At 44.9% G+C, this 19,440-nt stretch overlaps 1 protein-coding gene across 1 annotated transcript; it reads right to left on the reverse strand.

Annotated features, from left to right (window-relative positions):
* Positions 1–17,936: 17,936 nt before the first annotated feature.
* LOC311053187 (mitochondrial glutathione transporter SLC25A40-like) lies at positions 17,937–18,980 on the reverse strand (the record flags this gene model as incomplete). Its single annotated transcript, XM_084068638.1, has 1 exon — positions 17,937–18,980. One exon carries the CDS (start codon positions 18,978–18,980, stop codon positions 17,937–17,939), a length of 1,044 nt encoding a protein of 347 aa, XP_083924764.1.
* Positions 18,981–19,440: the final 460 nt, after the last annotated feature.

Raw genomic sequence — 19,440 nt, forward strand, 5'->3', positions numbered from 1 at the left:
ATAATCCGTTATATAAGGACATTGAAAAGATTTCTAAGAAATTTAATACACGCTGGCCATCATTGCAAAAACCATGGCCAATCACAGGTACCTTTGATGTACAGATTATTAAGACAATGCAGATTCTTATCAGTACGTACAGGACAGATCAAAAATCAGGCAAAAAAGGGAAAGAGAGGAATAAGAAACGAGAACGTGAGGAAGAAGTGTTGAGTTTGTTCTTGAAGGAGGGTCAGAGACTAAGCCAGGCCCTCACAGAGCGTCAAAGTAAAATTCTCATGTCTGCGATGGCTACTGCCAAGTTAGAAGAAGCCACATCTGCCCCATTTTCTCACCTTTCACCCCCCCCATATGGAGAGAAGGCCCCCAGAACAGCCACAAATCCATCTTTTTCCCCTGTGCCAATCTGCCCCTTGACCTCTGAACCCGCCACTACCAACAACTCACACATATATCCCATTCTACCTGTCCTTCATGCAGAAGGCCGCTATAATCTTTTGAGCGACTCAGGGAAGCACCTGGAGGGAGGAAACGTTAGTGCTGAAGTGCGTATGGCACCGGACACTGCGAAATCACACATTTCGAGAGACAGTGATGAAAAAGAGTCTAAGGGAAAGACCAAGTCCAGGTTGGAAGCCAAGCCTCAATCCCGCATCAAATCCCAGAGTGACATAAAACAGAGGTCAGAGAAAGGATCTGAGCCCAGCAAACAGTCTATGTCGTTCGGTGGATATGCTCCCTACGTCATGAAAATACTCGCAGACGCTGAGAAGGAAGGCGCCGATGACTGGGAACGGAAGAGACGTACACTGAAGGGAGCCACAGCATATGAAGATGACGAGGAGGAGGAGGAGGAGGAAAGTGAAGAGGAAGACGAGAGCACCGATGATTCAGACGATGACTCTGGAGAGGAGGGAGTGTCTGAGCACCCCCTCCAATATAGTGCTGAAGGCACGAGAACAAAGGACTCTTCCTCCTCTACAAGTCTACTGGAGGATCAACTGAACAAAGCCTCGGACCAGCGACATGAAGTGATGCAAGCCTTAACCCAGGCCCGTCCGAAAGATCATTCCCTCATAAAGCATCTAACTGGACGTTTGCGGTCATTGATGGAAGAAGAGGAACAGATTAGAGGCGCCTTGATGAAAAAAAAAAAAGAATCCAGGGCCCGAGAAAGTCCTCCTAGAGTGGAGGCTAAGATCAGTAAACGCCAGCTAAGGAAAAGTGAAAAGAAGAAGAAATCAGATGCCAGACAAAAGAAAAAAGGAAAAGACTCTATCGCCCGACACACAAGATCCAATAAGCCATACCACGAGGAAACTCCCCCTGAAGAAGAAGAGGAGGAGGAGGAAGAGGAAGAGGACAAGGGAAAAGACCAACCCAAAGAGGGCCTAATCTGCCCAGTAATCATCAGAGGACAGAATTTGGACTACAGGCCGTGGACAAACACAGATATGACAGACATTGTAGCAAAACTCCCACATCTCCAAGATGGAGCCTTTCCCTGGCTTTCAAAGTTTGAGGAGATTCTGGTGGGAACAACACTAGCGATCGGAGACTTCAAAAAACTGATTTCGACTATCAGTGGACGCCATGTTTTGGAGGAGGTCCTGAGCAAGGCAGGGCTGGATAGGTTCAATGTAACCGGCCAGTATGATGGACAACTTTTTGCAGCCCACAAAGGAGCTTTGTGGCGTGCTCTCAGAATCATGTTCCCCACCAACGTCCACCCAGACAGTATTGTTATTGACCCCCTTGGCCTCACAGAAAACCCAAGAACATACATATCCAGAGCATACAGCCGGTGGCGTGACATCACTGGGAATGACGCAGAGAGGAACCAGTTGGAACAGGCCCTAGTCAGAGCTAAGATTGAACAGGGCTTGCCTCCTTCTGTGAGGGAGAGATTGGAGCCAGTTGTGGGGCTTGCCAAGATGACTCTACCAATTTACACAGACAATATTGTACATGTGGTTGAGCAACAGCGCAAGAAGAATGAAAGTTTGCTGACTTCAGATGCTACAATATTAAGAAAACTGAACAAAGTGCAGTTAAGCCAGAGACTGAGCAAACAAGAGGCCGTGCAAGCTGAGCTTGGCAGACAGCGAGCGCAAGGGACCCCTGCCTTTCAACAACCCACACACTACCCAGCACGAAACCCCCAGTACGACACACAGCAAAACACGTCCCAAGGCTTTGCTTCAACCCCCACACAATTCCAGCAGGGCACGTACCAGACACGATATCAGCCAGGAAGTAGACCTCCCAATTACTCAGGCTGTTATCGCTGCCACTCAATGGATCATTTCGGTAGGAACTGTCCCCATAAGCCGACGCAGTCTTTCCGAGCCCCAGCCCCAGCCCCTAACTCAGAGAACCAGACGAACCAGACATACACCACACAGAAGCCTGGACCACAGGGCCCTGTGAATCCCTATCGTGGCCCTCAGACAGGTTTCGAATGACGGTGCCCTGAGGATTCCGAAGTGAGGTGCGAACAGCTGGTAGTGTCACAGCCACAGGATGAGCCCATAGTATGGGTGAAGTTGAACGGAAAGCCAACTCAAGTGATGGCCGATTCCGGCGCCGCCTATACCTGCATTCGGCCTGAAGACGCACAGCATCTCACTATGTCTGGACAATTTGTCAAGACGATCGGATTCGAGGGTAAGGGACAGCTGATTCCCCTCACACATCCCGTGAAAATCCAGCTGGAGACACAGACTTGTGAAATTCCAGTTTTGATAGCTGCCAGTACCCCCATTGGCCTCCTGGGCCGAGATGCTCTATGCAAAATGAACTGTACAATAAAATGCACACCACAGGGCTGCGTGGTGAAGGTGCCACCTGACAGACATACTCAAATGCCCATGTTCGTTGAGAAAGAAGATCCAGTTGTGTACTGGCTGGGAGATTTGAGTGATGATTTAATGGCACCTGCCAGGCAGTGGATGAAATTCATTGTTGCTAATATGCCAGAAGCTAGAACTCCCACCACACCTCCACACTGCACTCTACAGTTTTTTAAGGATGCCAGTACGGCAGATACTACAGGATGGATGGAAAAACAGCCAAATCAAGTACACCTCAGTTCAAGCTGCATAATTCTTGGGCCCCAAGGCGCGGCCATGAAGATAAACAGACAAGAATACATGGACAGTACTTTCAGTATACAGGACAGCGTACCACATGTCACATTGATGGTGGCTGAACATTTCAAACAAAAACACATAGCCACGATGATGCATGATGCTGACCGACTCATTTTTGAACAGTCAAAAGAAAATCAGTCAATTTGGAGAAGTACAGATGGGCATTTTTTGAAGATTATGCTGTCTGCCCAGGGGATGGGGAAACCCCAGACAGTACGAATGACAAACATATCCATGTGTCCAGTCGAGCCTGAACAAGCCCTTATGGATGAGATGTTGAAACAAACCCCAGAGACATTGTGGTCCCAGCATAGCACAGACATTGGACGTGTCAAATCTGCACAACCAGTAAATGTGACTATTAGAGCAGGCACCACCCCTCCCTGGAAAAATCAATACCCCCTTAAGGATGCTGCAATTGCAGGCATCGAATCCCAGATACAGGGATTAATTCAAGCAGGGGTGTTGCAAAAAACAAAAGACCCCATCAGTAACATGCCCATCCTACCAGTTAAGAAATCTGACGGCTCTTATCGTTTGGTTCATGACCTGAGACAAATCAATGACATTGTCGTATCATCCACCGCTGAGGTTCCAGACCCACACATTTTACTTTGTGACATTCCACCCACAGCCACTTGCTTCACAGTGTTGGATTTGGCAGGTGCTTTTTTTAGTGTCCCACTAGAAGTGTGTAGTCAGGGATTTTTTGGGTTTACTTTCAAAAAAGAGCACTACACTTACAAACGTTTGCCCATGGGTTATCGCCACTCCCCTCACATTTTTAACAAAGTTTTAAAAGAGGATTTGGCTGATGTAGGTGAGCTAATGGACAGCACAGTACTTCATTATGTCGATGATCTCATCATCTGTTCAAAAGACAGGGAGACATGTCATAGGGATTCAATTTTGCTGTTACAGAAGTTAGCTCAGAAAGGCCACAAGGTTTCAAAAAAGAAATTGCAATATTGTCAAGATTCTGTGGTTTACCTAGGTCAAAAGATAAAACATGGACATCGTAGTATCTCAGACGGTCATTTGAAAGCCATAAGAAATGCCCCCCAACCCAGAACAGTGAGGGAAGTGATGAAATTTTTAGGTCTGGTACAATTTTCAGCTGCATGGATTCACCAATACACCACAATTACGGGCCCCCTTAGAAGCTTAATAACAGACACAGTCTCAGATAGATTGGAAGCTGAAGTGACCTGGACAGAACAGGCACTGCAATCATTTGTGTATTTAAAAGAGAAATTGATGGAAGCACCAGCTTTAGCGTTACCGGATTATTCAAAAGAATTTCTGTTGTACTTTTCTTCGTCAACTGAGGGAACACATGCTACAGCTATCTTGACCCAGGCTACAGAGGTAAACGGTAAATCCCAGCCAGTGGCTTACTACTCTGTTAAATATTCAGATGTAGAGATGGGTCTTGCACCATGCTACCGGACATTGGCGGGAGTATGTTCAATGTATGAGAAGGCTTCGGCTATAACTATGGGTTATCCTGTAACTATCTTAACCCCTTGTAACGTAAAGAATCTCCTGCTCCGTGGCAAGTATTCCTTGACCACAGCCAGAATCAGGGATTACCATAGACTGTTAATGCAGGAAGATGTCTCAGTAGTTAGATGTTCTACTGTTAATCCAGCTGATTCAGTACTTATAGAGTCAGACGGCACACCTCATGACTGCATACATGAGGTTATGATGTACTCTAAATTAAGATCTGATCTGCAGGCAGTGCCACTTCCAGATGCAGAATTGGAATTATGGACTGATGGGTCGTGCTATCGCATCGGAGAAACTTTAATTGCCAGTTATGCGGTGGTTAAGGCCCACAATGCAGATTTTATCACTGTCAAAGCGGAAATTTTGCCACAACCATGCTCTGCCCAGTTAGCTGAATTGATAGCACTGACCGAAGCATGTTTGATGGCTAAAGGCAAACGGGTGACTATACACACAGATAGCTCCTATGCCATGAATGTGTGTCATTTGTTTGGAGCGATATGGAAGAGCAGAGGCTTTAAAGGCAGTAATGGCCTTCCCATAAAGCATCAAGACCAGATTGTGAAATTGTTATCAGCAATGATGGAACCTGAAAAAATCGCTATTGCGAAATGCGCAGCTCATAAGACGGATAACACACACATCACACGTGGTAATAATGCAGCAGACGCAGCTGCCAAAGCTGTTACAAGTGCAGAAAGGCATGGTAATGTGTTACTAGTGTCTCATGTAATGGAATTGGAAGAAAAAATCACGATGAGAGATTTGATTTTGTTACAAGACAATGCGAGTGCATTGGACAAAAAATTGTGGCACGAGAGGGGCGCCATTAAGGATCCTACGGGATTATGGCGCTCACATGACGGGTTGCTAATTGCTCCACCTGATTTATTAGGTTTATTGATCCGTGAAGCCCATGGAATGGCTCACGTTTCAAGAGGGGAGTGTGCCAGGAAGATAACTAAAGAATATGGCTTTTCGGCACCCCACCTCCTCCAACAAATTGATTATATGATAGGAAGATGTACTATTTGTTTAAAGAACAATGTTAGAAGGGGGATGATAGTTCCCCCAGGGCATATTCCAACTCCACACGGTCCAATGGAAGAGCTTGTAATCGACTATGTAGATATGATCAGACCAATAGGAGGGAAGAGATATTTACTGGTGGTCGTAGATAGGTTTAGCAGGTGGGTGGAGGCTATTCCTACGAAACATAAAGATGCACAGTCGGTGGCGAAGTTCCTCTGTAGAGAAGTATTCCCACGCTTTGGAATTGTAAAACGCATTTCGTCTGACAACGGCAAAGAATTTGTGGATAAAACAGTAAAACTAATCTTGCAAAAACTAGGAATAAAGCAGCGCCTAGGAGCAGTTTATCATCCACAGAGTCAAGGGATCTGTGAGAGGATGAATGGTGTTTTGAAGAATCGAATCACTAAGATCTGTGAACACACAGGGCTTAATTGGGTAGACGCGCTGCCGTTGGCGTTGATGATTACCAGGTCTAGTGAAATAAGACACTTGCACATGACTCCGCATGAGCTGGCGATGGGGAGACGTATGTTTACTCCAAGAATTTATGCTAGTGGTAAAGGGCCTAGCCTTGAAATTTTGGATGGTGAAATGAAAGCTTACGTACGTTATATGTCCCGTTTGCATAGGGAAATTGCACTGTACGTGTCTTCTAAACAGGAAGTGGAGCAGAAGGAGGAGGAGTCGGAGAGGTCAGCTGCTAACTCCATCAGACCGGGTGATAAAGTCTACGTGAAGGTGTTCCGGCGACGCTGGTATAATGAGAGGCGACAGGGGCCATATGAGGTCGTCCGAACCACCGGAACGGCGATACAGGTCAAAGGTTCTCCCACGTGGTTCCACTTTAACCACTGCGTTAAAGCCCCCGACGAGGGAGGGGACCTCCCCCTCACCGGACATCAGGAGATCGAAGCTGAACCAGAGGGAGGAGACCCCACCCTCACCGGACGTCAGGAGATCGAAGCTGCAGAACCAGAGGCAGGCGGAGGCCAACCAGGCCTCTGCTCCGGGGAACCCTCACCTGACGACGTCACTCATCCTGCTGACCATCATCAGCCTTCTTCTCCAGCCAGTGACAGCACCGCAGAGCCAGACCGAGAGGAATCAGACGAACGATGCATCGACTTCCAACACGCACCAGACTCAACTCCATCCCACCTCACAAGGAGCTCCGAAGCAGCAGACAGACCAAAGCCCGCCCCACGTCTTCGCAAGAGAGCTGTTCAAACAGGACAACCTCAGCCGGCACCACGCAGTAGGCCAGATCGAACAAAGACCAGGCCACGGAGATATTGCCACGACAGTTAAAGGAGTACTGGGAGGATATATCTTTCTTCCTTGCTCCTGCAATCAGACATTGGATCCCCAGACTCATAGGATTGTATGGAAAGATACCAGAGGGGAGATTATAGGAATGGACGAAAGGGCGCACAAGCAGGGCATACGACGTTTTTTTGACAATGAAGATTGTTCCCTAGTAATCATGGTCCTTGAACGTACAGATGCTGGAGTATACACTTGTTTTGCCCAGAATCCTGTCATGGATGCGGATAAGGAAAATGAACTATGCCCCATCAGCCAAGTGACTCTTGTCATATTAGAGCAAAACCCAAGTCCTATCAACAGTACTGTTGCAACACCAGTCCCTCATACTGTTCATGTTGGACAACCCATCCCCATAGCTATACCGCTGGTTCCTAACCTTGCCCCTGCTGTACATTCCATAAAGAATATTATTTCTATTTTCAGTTTTGTAACCTCCAAAATTCAATCGTATTCCAAGCATGATTCTGCTGGAAGCAACCCAGTACCAACCACTGTCGGACCAAGCAATGCGCCCACTGTTCCAAATGACATTACCCCTACCTCAGTCTTGGATACTAAGAACAATGAGACTCTACTTGAAGATGCACAAGGAACATTACCTAGATCAGCAAACAAAACCAGAACTGCTAGAAAAACACCCCATGAAGAGGAGTCGTTGGGCTGGAAAGAACAGCTCGAGCGCTTCAGCCTCAGGCTTCAGCAGCCAGTGGACCGATTACATCAAATCGCCATGGAGAACCCTTGGTGGCAATGGTCTGATTACACCAGTCGCTCGACAGGACAGACAGACTGTTATATTTGCTCCAAGGCCCGAATGGACACCATATTAATCATGAATACGCCACACAGTTGGAAAAGCTGTGAGGAGGAGAAGCGTAAGGATCCGTCTGCATTTTGTAGAGCTGAATGTTTGCAATACCTGAGCTCTAAGGAATACTACGACGAGTCTGTCATGGAGCACCAGCAGATTGCAAACTCTCATTACTTGAGCACTCCGGCGATGTCATTAGGAGAGAGATGTGCGAAGATGGATGTGCGAATCGACACTGACTCTCAGTCCACACTTAGTGGGACTACCCTCAAGATAGGAGAACAATTGGAATGTTTTGAAAGACGCCGAGGAGGAGAGAACACAACAGATGTGGGACAGATTGATACCAGCAACTGTGAGCGGACATATGACTTATCATACTCACATTTTTACACAAGAACCAATTATGAACATGAATGTAGACCAAGATCCGGGAAGCTGTCAGTTCATCCGATAAAGCACATGGTGAAGGGGAATCAGACCACCCCTCAGCCACAGCTGTGTCCACTCTTCTACGCCACCCAAGCCGTGGCAGACACCTTCTGGCTATGTGGAGAGCATCACTTGTTTACAACTCTGCCTTTAAACTGGACTGGACGATGTGCTAGAGTTCAAGCGGTTCAAAGCCTATTGATTATTCCAGCCAGTGATCTACAGAACAGGAGCAATTCCGGAGGGGCCGGGAGAATGCGCAGGGAAGACAAGAAAGACCAGGTATACTTTGATGCCTTTGGAATTCCCAGAAATATTCCAAAGGAAGCCAGAGCCCAAGATGAATTTGCATTGTACGCCCTGTCTCTCTTCATGCCAAGTGCGGGAATCAATGCTAATGTTGCTTGGATCAATTACATCTACTACAATCAACAGCGATTTTTAAACTTCACCGTGGAGGCTTTGAGTGCTATCGGAAGACAACTGGCTGCAACCAGCGTGATGACATTACAAAATCGACATGTTCTGAACTTTATGCTGGCCGAATCGGGCGGCGTATGCCAAATGTTCGCTGGATATTGCTGCACCTATATTCCGAACGCCACAGCGGTGAATGGAACTTTCACACGGGCCATGAATCACTTGAAAATACTGAAGGCTGAGGAACAAGAGCACGCAGGTACCCACTATGATCTGACGGACTGGTTGAAAGATCACCTGGGTGGCTAGTAATTTTTGTGGTGGTAGCTCTGATTTTATGCTGCTGTCTCCCAATAATCCGAAATCTGGTAATGGTCGGCATGTCCAAATCCCTTTATGGACAAGCTCTACAGATGGCCGTTGTGACGCCAGAAGCCCCACAGGCTAGTGCACAGGAAGTAGAGATTGCACTGAGTCCTTTTGCATACACTGACCCAGAGTTGTGCAACTTGCCAGAATATCAGCCCATTACAGAGCAGGACACACCAGATGTCCTGTTCCACACCCCTTGAAACACACTGTTGAGGTAACCACATCTAAGCCCCCAGATGTGCACGAACATTACCACAAAGACTGTACATTCTAAGTGCCTGGAAAGAAGACGACTACGAAGAATTGCGTTTGGTAGTTTTAAGCGGGAAGAAAAGAAGAGAAAAAAAAAAAAAAAAAAGAAACAGAAATTGAAGCGCGCAGATCCTATTTGTGATCAAACTGTTGAATGAATTGTAATAACTATGTTTTAACTTTACTTTCCTTGGGCTTCGCTGAATGCAGGTTAAACTGAGGAAGGGACTTTTATTCTTAAAATCTATTTTATTCTAAAGAGTGAAGTGATAGTATTTTGTTTGATGTATTTTATTTTGATTTAACCAGAAGTTTGACTCCACAGTCCAATAATAGAGAGGGGAAGGCGAAAACTAACCAACCCACATTAAATTTAGTCGTTTTAAAAAACAGATTCTAGTTGATACCTACATGAGTGCCATCAGTCCTTGAATATCCTTTAGTGGAGAATTATTAATATATCTCCAAGAGGGGATTATGTGGTGTAATTCAAGACTGAAGGCCACAACAAATATGAAATATTATATAAAGTACACTGTTTTAGTAAAATAAGGTGATGGCCGGAAGAATACCAGGGTTAAAAGTAAGTATTCTAAATCCAGGAGACTGTGAGGCACACAGCCTGACACCTTCTATGGTAAGATGAGATAGTTAAAGAGCCACCTCAGATTAGGCTAAAAAAGACCAGTAAGACCTCCTGTTGTAAACAGATGCCCCATAGAAGCTGTGATCACTGAGTGTCAGAATATCTACTTTGGGATGTAAGGTAAATAAGGACTACGTTGTCTCATCCCCCGAGTCAGGAAGCAGCTGACATTTTGGGGGAAGCAGCACCAGTTGTCATGAAATCTCACTTGTTTAAAGTATACTTGTCCTCTGCTAGTCTTTGCTAAAACTATAAGTACAAAATAACTAAACTACAAGTGTAGATACAATGATAATCTGATATAGAACCCAAAAACTGTTGAAACACACATAAGATACATTATACCAGGGATTTATACTTTTACTGCTGTAATAAGAGCTAGATTAAAAGATGCACAGAGCAAAATAAACCAAGGTTTATACACTAAAAGTAACCACTGAACTTTCTTTAAAGTTCCTTTTTATAAAACTACATTGTAGCATAAATAAGCCATGGTGGATAAATGTTTATTTACACAAAAGCTCCAAAATGAATTGGTATTTAAATAAGACTGTATGAGTGTAACTTTGGTTTGCAATGATTTAATGAAATAACTTTTGATCTTATTTTAATGAGTGTGAAATATTGAATGCAGATAACTGAACGAAGATTTGTTTAAACTAATGAAATTAAGTAAGAAATGTACTGGCTATGGTTATAACACATGTGTAAAGACTAAGTACTGTTAAGTGCACATACTATAACGGCACACAGCAGCTGTTGTTACAGAGATACAGAGCTCCTGTGATTGGCCGGATATTTCTGTCACTTAGAGACAGGGTTTTAGGCCCGGCTCCGGAGACAGTAAAAATGAGAGTATATAAGCACCAACCATAGATACAGACATGGCGCAGTACAACATTGGCTTTGTAACTTGTTCGCCTTTTCTGACAATAAAAAGTGATTGTTGGAACGGACCACTCGGACTCCCTCGCACGCAATTATTTTCACCAGGAGATTCTATCCGACTTCCAAACGGGCCTATTATTCCACACACCCGACTTCACGACATGAAGAACCAGAATACGACCCCAAAAAATTATGAAAAGCCAATAAGAAAGAGTTTCCCCCGCTCGCCTCGCCGCACACGCCTCTTTCTCTCTCTCTCTCACACACACGCACACACACACACACACACACACACGCCCGCCCAACTTTGTCTTTCATGTAATCCGTAGCGTAGCGGTACAATCTTTGTTGTCACATACTGTAGGTAGGCTTGTAGCCATGAATGACATATTATGATACCAATCACATCGCCATGAATGGAATACGTTTGTATACCCATTTATTTAATCCACACCGAGCAGTGCGTGTTCGAGTTACACTAAATAAAGCAGTCATGAGACTCGGGCGGAATCCAGTGATCCCGTGCCACCACGTTAATAAGAGATTAGAGCGTCGGGTTTTAGTCTTCATAACTCTCTATGACATAACTCCATACCATAGGACAAGCTACTGTAAGTTTGTACACCTCACTGTCCATGAAAAGACGTTCGGGACTCAGGTGTCCCGAAAATGCGCTCGCAGAAGCACTCGTATATTTTGAAAATAGCAGATCTACAAGCTCACAACACGTCGGGATGCGACCCGTTGTGAGCTTGCAGATCTGCTATTTTAAAATAGCCAATGCAGCCAGATCTGCAAGCTTAACCGAATGACTGTTAAAGCAGTTTGTTTAAATTACTTTATAAAATGTTATATTTTCACAGGGATTATTTATTAGTGTAGATATACATTTAGGAGTGGATCATGTGTCCAGATGCCTGTCAGACAGTGCTGCTCCGCAGGTCTACAATGGAATAAACTGGCGCAGCCAAAGTAAATTCCGCTCTCTACCAGACGTGAGATTTCAGCGTACGGTAGGATGAAGCCCACGTCAGGATATATTGATAAATGCCGAAAGGTGCAGTGATCTCGCCGTACGCCCATTATTTGGGCTGCACCGCGTTGACAAATGAGGGCCACTGGCCCTCATTTGTCAACGCAGCGTATAAACCGGCGCATATTTTTCCATATATTCTGCCGTACACCAACGTCGAAGTCACATTTATCAACGCATCCTACACAGTTGATCCGAGCGTACACTTGGTACCAGCGTTGATAAATGTCACGGCTGAAACCGAGCGTCATTTAAATAACACGCCCTTAAATTTTCTCAAAACGCCCCGTTTTTATGACATGAAGACGAACCAGAATACGACCAAAGACATGAAAAGCCAATAAGAAATAGTTTCGCCTCGCCGCACACGCCCCTCTCTCTCTCGCTCTCTCGCTCTCTCTCTCTCACTCACACACACACACACACACACACACACATGCGCCCGCGCAACTTCGTCTTTCCGTAGCGTAGCGGTACATGAGACTCGGGCGGAATGCAGTGATTCCGTGCCGCCACGCACGTTAATATTGGAGCGTCGGGTTTATATCCTTAACCCAGCCAGGTTGTGTAGCCTACATAACTCCATAACATAGGACAAGCTACTGTAAGTTTGTAGACCTCACTGTCCATGAAAAGGTGCCGTCCCGACCGCGGGACTCCCGGCGCAAAAGCGCTCGTATATTTTTGAAAATAGCAGATCTACAAGCTCACAACGCGTCGCGATGCAACGCTGGCTTGTGAGCTTGTAGATCTGCTATTTTCAATACAGACAGATCTACAATCTTATCTGAATGACTGTTAAAGCAGTTTGTTTAAATTACTTTATAAAATGATATATTTTCACAGCGATTATTTATTAGTGTAGATATACACATTTAGGAGTGGATTATGTGTCTAGATGCCTGTCAGACAGTCAGACAATGCTGCTCCGCAGGTCTAGGATGGAATAAACGGGTGCAGCCAACGTCAACAACTGGTCTCGACCAGACGTGAGATCTCAGCGTACGGTAGGGTGAAGCCCACGTCAGGATATATTGATAAATGCCGAAAGGTGCGGTGATTACGCCGTACGCTCAGGAGACACGGGGAGAACATGCAAACTCCACACAGACCCCATGGGCGCTGATGACGCGGAGGAGAGAACACGCCCCCGGCACCCACAGCGTCCCCTGTGGGAATCGAACCCAGGACCTTCTAGCTGTGAGGCGACAGCGCTACCGACTGCGCCAGGGCTGGGGAACATACGCCTACCAAGGGGGGGAAGAGGGAAAAAAATGGAAGGGGAGAGGGGGAGAAGGGGGAAGGAGAAAAAAGAGAAGAAAGAGAGAAAGAAAAAGAAAACAAACATGGAAAAGATGAAAAATGCAACAGGCCCGTCTTTTTGTGCTTCTTCCCAGTGATTCATCCAAATTCTTTATGAGTATACATGATAGATTAATGAAAATTGGGACTTTGTCAATTTTAGGTATGCTTGGTGAGGATCCAAAGGTCGGGGCTGGTCGTGGGTTCGATCCTCACCTACGCCGTGAAAAAAAGAACCTGCAATGATTTAAAAAAAGAAAATCCTTATTGTTTTAACCATCTAAATAGACCAAGAAATCGCCTCTCTCACCATTACCTATTTGTACAATTGTATTATTACAATATGTAGGCCTACATTGGCAAACTTTGACAGATGCCTGTTAAGCATAACCCTTCAGCGACTAGTCTGTACTTCATTCATGACTTATATTGTAGATCTATTCATATATTCACTGCACTGGTGACGTACTCACTACAGTATATATAAATGTATATATTCCCTGTACATTTTTTATTTATTGTTAGACTGTACATAATTATTTTCACTTATTCAGAGATCCACCTCTTATCATATATTAGCTATATCTAGATATATCTAATCTATTATTTCATCTTGGTTTGGAACAAATATACACTGTAAATGTAGGCCTACCTTGTATTTCATTCTAACTAATGCTGCTGCCATTATGATACATCTACACACTTTTTACTACTTATTTATATTTTATCTTACTCTGTATGAGATGTAATAAATAAACATCTTGAATATTATGACACCTGAACTTATCTCCCCTCCAATGGGGATCAAACAAGATTTATCTGAAGTCTCAGAACACTGTTCCAGAGGATAATTTACAGCAAATAACTAATTGAACAGTAATGTAGTGGAGCAGGGAAATAGAGGAATGCATGTTATGTTACACATTGAAGTAATCTGGATCCTTGAGGTAAAAGTATAAAATTCACTAAATAAAAAAAGGTATTCAACGGCATGAAAAGTAAATAATATACTTTTAATCTATAAATTTACACAACATTGTGACAACAAATATATACATACTGTTGGGTGGAAGTTGAGTGGATGTCCAAAACAGTTTCTTTTTTATTACTAAGCCCATTTAAAAACAGTGAAAATGTTGTGGGCTTGTAGATCTGCTACAATAGTGAAAATAGCAGATCTACAAGCTGACAGCATGTCACGCGTTGTCGGCTTGTAGATCTGCTATTTTCACTACTTTTGTGCAACAAAACATCATCAGAGGATGACAATATCCGTGTCAGCAAGTGTCCATTCATCAAAGATCTCAAATAAGTGGCAATTGTTTGTTTTTCACGTCTGAAAGCCGCATCCAGATAAAGGTGGTTCATTCTCAGGTCACCGCGGTGTTTACACTGCGTGGTTTCTATTTGCTGCTCTGTGCTCTGATCCTGTCTAAAGCCTGCCTACCGTATCCTGTCATTTGTACCCACACATTAATGCAAGTACCGTTTCCGTATCTGCTTTAGACCCAGACCGGATCAAAAAGTGCCGGTCAGCGTTGCCAGGTTTCGCGAGAGAAACAAGCAACCAGGTCTATGAAAAGGCCAAAAGACGCGAGCCCTTTGCCCTTTAAAGTTAACTAAAATAGACGATCTACAAGCTCACTACGCGTTGCGAGCTTGTAGGTCTGCTATTCTCAACAAAAACATTTTTTTTTTTAAATGTGGATTCTTTTAAAAACATTCTAACAACATAAATATTGTATGGGGGTCCCTGGCATACAAAATGTTTTCAGATGGGGGTCCGCAGACAAATACATTAATTTGGGGGTCTTTGACTGTTTTTTGAAAAGTTTTTGAACCACTGGTTTCAACCACATTAGGAAACAAGCCCAAACTAGAAAAAGTGCTCCTCGGAGCACAGGTCTCCGCCAGGTCAGGTAGGCTATTGTGGCCTCCTGGTGGCGCTATAATAGGCCAACGTGAAAAGGGTGCCATTTCTTCTTAGGCCTTGCACGACAATCGAACACTGACTGCATTCATGATTTGAGGCATTTTGTTAACAACATTGGTAGTTTCGCTAAATTAGACCTGCTGGTGGCGCTATAACAGGCCAATGTTAAAAGGGTGGCATTTGTTCCTCAACATAGTGTGAATGTGCATGCAAAGTTTGACCACAATCGGACTGTGCGTTCATGATTTGCGAAATTTTGTTCAAAACAAGCCAATAATGCAAACTTTAGATGTCAATCTTAGCCAATCAGTATGGAATATGAAAAATCAAACACATCCGTCGTGATCACATGACTATAGAGATCAAGTGTACCGATTTGCGTGAAATTTGGATAAAATTGGAAGGAGTAGTATAAAATAATGTGTTTTACATAAGTCGGCCTCCTGGTGGCGCTATAAAAGGCAAATGTGAAAAATGCAGGGCAGAGGTTTTTCCTTGACCTCTAGGGAGTGCGCATACAAAGTTGTACACAGATCGGTGCAGTTATAGGTAAAAACACGAATAGGCCTGTTATAGCGCCACCATGAGGCTGATTTGAAAAAAATCAAATGGTAGTTCTTCCTCGGCCTAATGGGAATGTGCTTGCAAAATGTCACGGAAATTGCATGCTGTGTTCATGATTTGAGGCATTTTGTTCAAAACGGAGCACTCCTGCAAACTTTGGAAGACATTTTTAGCCAATCAGGATGAAATATGAGAAATATGAAAGACCTGTTTGGTTTAATAACTATAGAGATACTGTGTACCGATTTGCGTGAATTTTGGACAAAATCTGTAGGAGTACAGTCAAAAAATATGTTTTGCACAAATCGGCCTCCTGGTGGCGCTATAAAAGGCCCATGAGAACAATTTGGGGCAAAGGTTCTGAATTGGCATCCAGGGAGTGTGTGTGCACAGTTTCGCTGCGATCAAGACAACGGTGCCGGAGATTAGCTGGTCACAGACGGACGGACACACGGACACACGGACACACACACGGACGGACGGACACACGGACGGACGGACGGGGTGGAAAACATACTCTCTCGCCATGCCTTCGGCCTGGCGGAGACAATAAGCAGCTGGGTTACACATCGCTATCTCGACGCACTGCTACTCCGATCATTGACTTCCATAGTTCGGAGTGGGGGGGTTAATCTTTTTTTTTTTTAAACCCTGCTACTCCGACAGCCAGACACCACTATTTAGAAACACCTCTATTTCGATTATAAGGACACTAACTCTAGGGCAGCGCCCCAGCCCGGGATCGAACTGGGAACCTTGCGGTTTTCCAGTTCACTCTACCCGGCCACTCTACCGCTGAGTCACTGCCGCCCACATCTGTAATTGTACCAAGCATCTAGTGCTTTTTTAGTTTTTATTTATTGTCTCCGCCAGGCCGAAAGGCATGGCGAGAGAGTATGTTTTCCACCCCGTCCGTCCGTCCGTGTGTCCGTGTGTGTGTCCGTCCGTCCGTCTGTGACCAGCTAATCTCCGGCACCGTTGTCTTGATCGCAGCGAAACTGTGCACACACACTCCCTGGATGCCAATTCAGAACCTTTGCCCCAAATTTTTCTCATGGGCCTTTTATAGCGCCACCAGGAGGCCGATTTGTGCAAAACATATTTTTTGACAGTACTCCTACAGATTTTGTCCAAAAATCACGCAAATCGGTACACAGTATTTCTATAGTCATTAAACAAAACAGGTCTTTCAGATTTCTCATATTCCATCCTGATTGGCTAAAAATGTCTTCCAAAGTTTGCAGGAGTGCTCCGTTTTGAACAAAATGCCTCAAATCATGAACACAGCATACAATTTCCGTGAAATTTTGCACGCTCATTCCCATTAGGCCGAGGAAGAACTACCATTTGAAAATGTTCAAATCAGCCTCATGGTGGCGCTATAACAGGTCGATTTGTGTTTTTACCTATAATTGCACCGATCTGTGTAAAACTTTGTATGCACACTCCCTAGAGGTCAAGGAAAAACCTTTGCCCTGCATTTTTCACATCTGCCTTTTATAGCTCCACCAGGAGGCCGACTTATGTAAAACACATTATTTTATACTACTCCTTCCAATTTTATCCAAATTTCACGCAAATCGGTACACATGATCTCTATAGTCATGTGATCATGACGGATGTGTTTGATTTTTCTTATTCCATACTGTTTGGCTAAGATTGACATCTAAAGTTTTCATTATTGGCTTGTTTTGAACAAAATTCCGCAAATCATGAACGCACCGTCCAAACGTGCTCAAACTTTGCACACACATTCACACTATGTTGAGGAACAAATGCCACCATTTTAACATTGGCCTGTTATAGCGCCACCAACAGGTCTAATTTAGCGAAACACATTTCTTTAACAAAATGCTCAAATCATGAATGCAGTCAGTGTCCGATTGTCGTGCAAGGCCTGAGAAGAAATGGCACCCTTTTCACGTTGGCCTATTATAGCGCCACCAGAAGGCCACAATAGCCTACCTGACCTGGCGGAGACCTGTGCTCCGAGGAGCACTTTTTCTAGTCTTTTCCTTCTTTTTCCCCCCAATTTATTTTTTTCAGTATTTAACATACAATTTGTTAGTATGATGACTTGATGAACTGTAAACTCACCTTTTGATTTTTGTTTTGTTAAGTTTTTTGATTGATTGAATACTTAATTAGATGGTAAACAGCACAGATGTACAGTATTAGACGGACATGTAAATGACATGCACGGATGTACAGTAACACACTTGCGCTACAAGGATAACACAGAAAAGTCAACTCAGAGGTCAGGTGTTGGTGGTGTCCAGAGGTCCCATGATGGTTCTCTCCTGGTTGTGCTTATGGAAGTAGGCCTTTCCAAACTCGTAGGTGCTGATCATGATGGCACACGCGGGAGCCACTTTTATCAGCCTGGGCATGAAGCCTGCAAACAGTCCCCTGATGCCATTCTCTGCTACGATCCTTCTCATCACACTGAGGGTAGAGGACGACACCTGACGCGACAAGTTCATGGCCTGTAGATCTCCTACCTCCACCTGCCTCTTGGTTTTGACAACATCAAACGGTGAGGTGGCAATGGCAGCAATAGAGCCAGACACCGCTCCAGAGATGAAGGTGATAGAGAAGGTGGCTTCCCTGCTCTTGGCTCTATCACAGAGCCAGGCTTTGGTCTTCTCATAGTTGTACCAGTACATGGCAGAGAAGGGCACGTCCCTCAGCAGGGTGGGTCCCCAGCCCCTCCACAGTGACAGCCAGCCCTCAGACTGCACCGCCTGGCTGATTAAGCCGATCAGCTGCCTGTACGACTGCTTCTCAGACTGCAGCTTGGTACGGATCAGCTCCAATGGACTGATGACTGTCGCCGAACCCACTCTGGCCACGGCTCCTGCCACTAGAGGCGCTGTCTCTGCGTGTTCTCCCATCCTCATCCTCAGAGAGGAACACAGCTGGTCATAACAGGTGAAGTAGATGACAGTGGCCGGAACCGCCATCACAAGTGTTGGAGGAAGTCCACTCCATAGAGATCCGATCCCCTCTACTCGTATGATCTTGATGAAGGCATCCACTGTGCCATTAAAGTGACCAGGTGCTTTATACCAGGCCCTGGAGTTGCCGTTCTCACACACACATATGTGGTCCATCAGGCCATTGCAGTAGACAAAGCATTTCCCTTTGGGGAAGGGATTTTTCTGTGCTTGAAGTCTGATCTTCACCACATCCAATGGGGTGACAAACAGTGAAGTCATAATAGCTCCAGAGCAGGACGCCACCATCTGTTGAAGTGGAGTAATGCCATTACTGGCTGCTGGAGGTAGACTTTGTCCATTCATAGTAGCACCTTGTGTCAATACTGTCCACTAGCGACACGCTCCTCCATAGGCACACATAGCCTCATGTATAAAAAAAACTACTCAAGGAAAGGACCGTTGTCCCTAAGACTGGGTAGGACACGCCGCAGTGGTGTCCGATTAGAACCTAAACCGAGATATTTAACCTGTGTGGTTGGGAAGGTGGTTCAAGGAAACTAGTAGCTTATACAGTAGAGATATCTAGGTTGCAAGGCCAGATACCCTGGTTTGTGTCGGAATTGGAGCTGGAGTGTGTTTGAGTGTGGTCGTCTTGATGATAAGTCTGAGATTCTCGAGCACATTGGTTGAATCCTCCTCTCTCTGAGGATGCTATGTCCTTTATACCTTCGGCTAAGGTGGTTGTGTCATCTCGATGTCACGATGAGTCAGATATAACCATGGAGTGCCAATTGTGACGATGTCAGATGTAGATGTGTCAGTC

Source organism: Gymnoscopelus microlampas, assembly GCF_963454915.1.
Source record: "Gymnoscopelus microlampas genome assembly, chromosome: 10".
Taxonomy (NCBI): domain Eukaryota; kingdom Metazoa; phylum Chordata; class Actinopteri; order Myctophiformes; family Myctophidae; genus Gymnoscopelus; species Gymnoscopelus microlampas.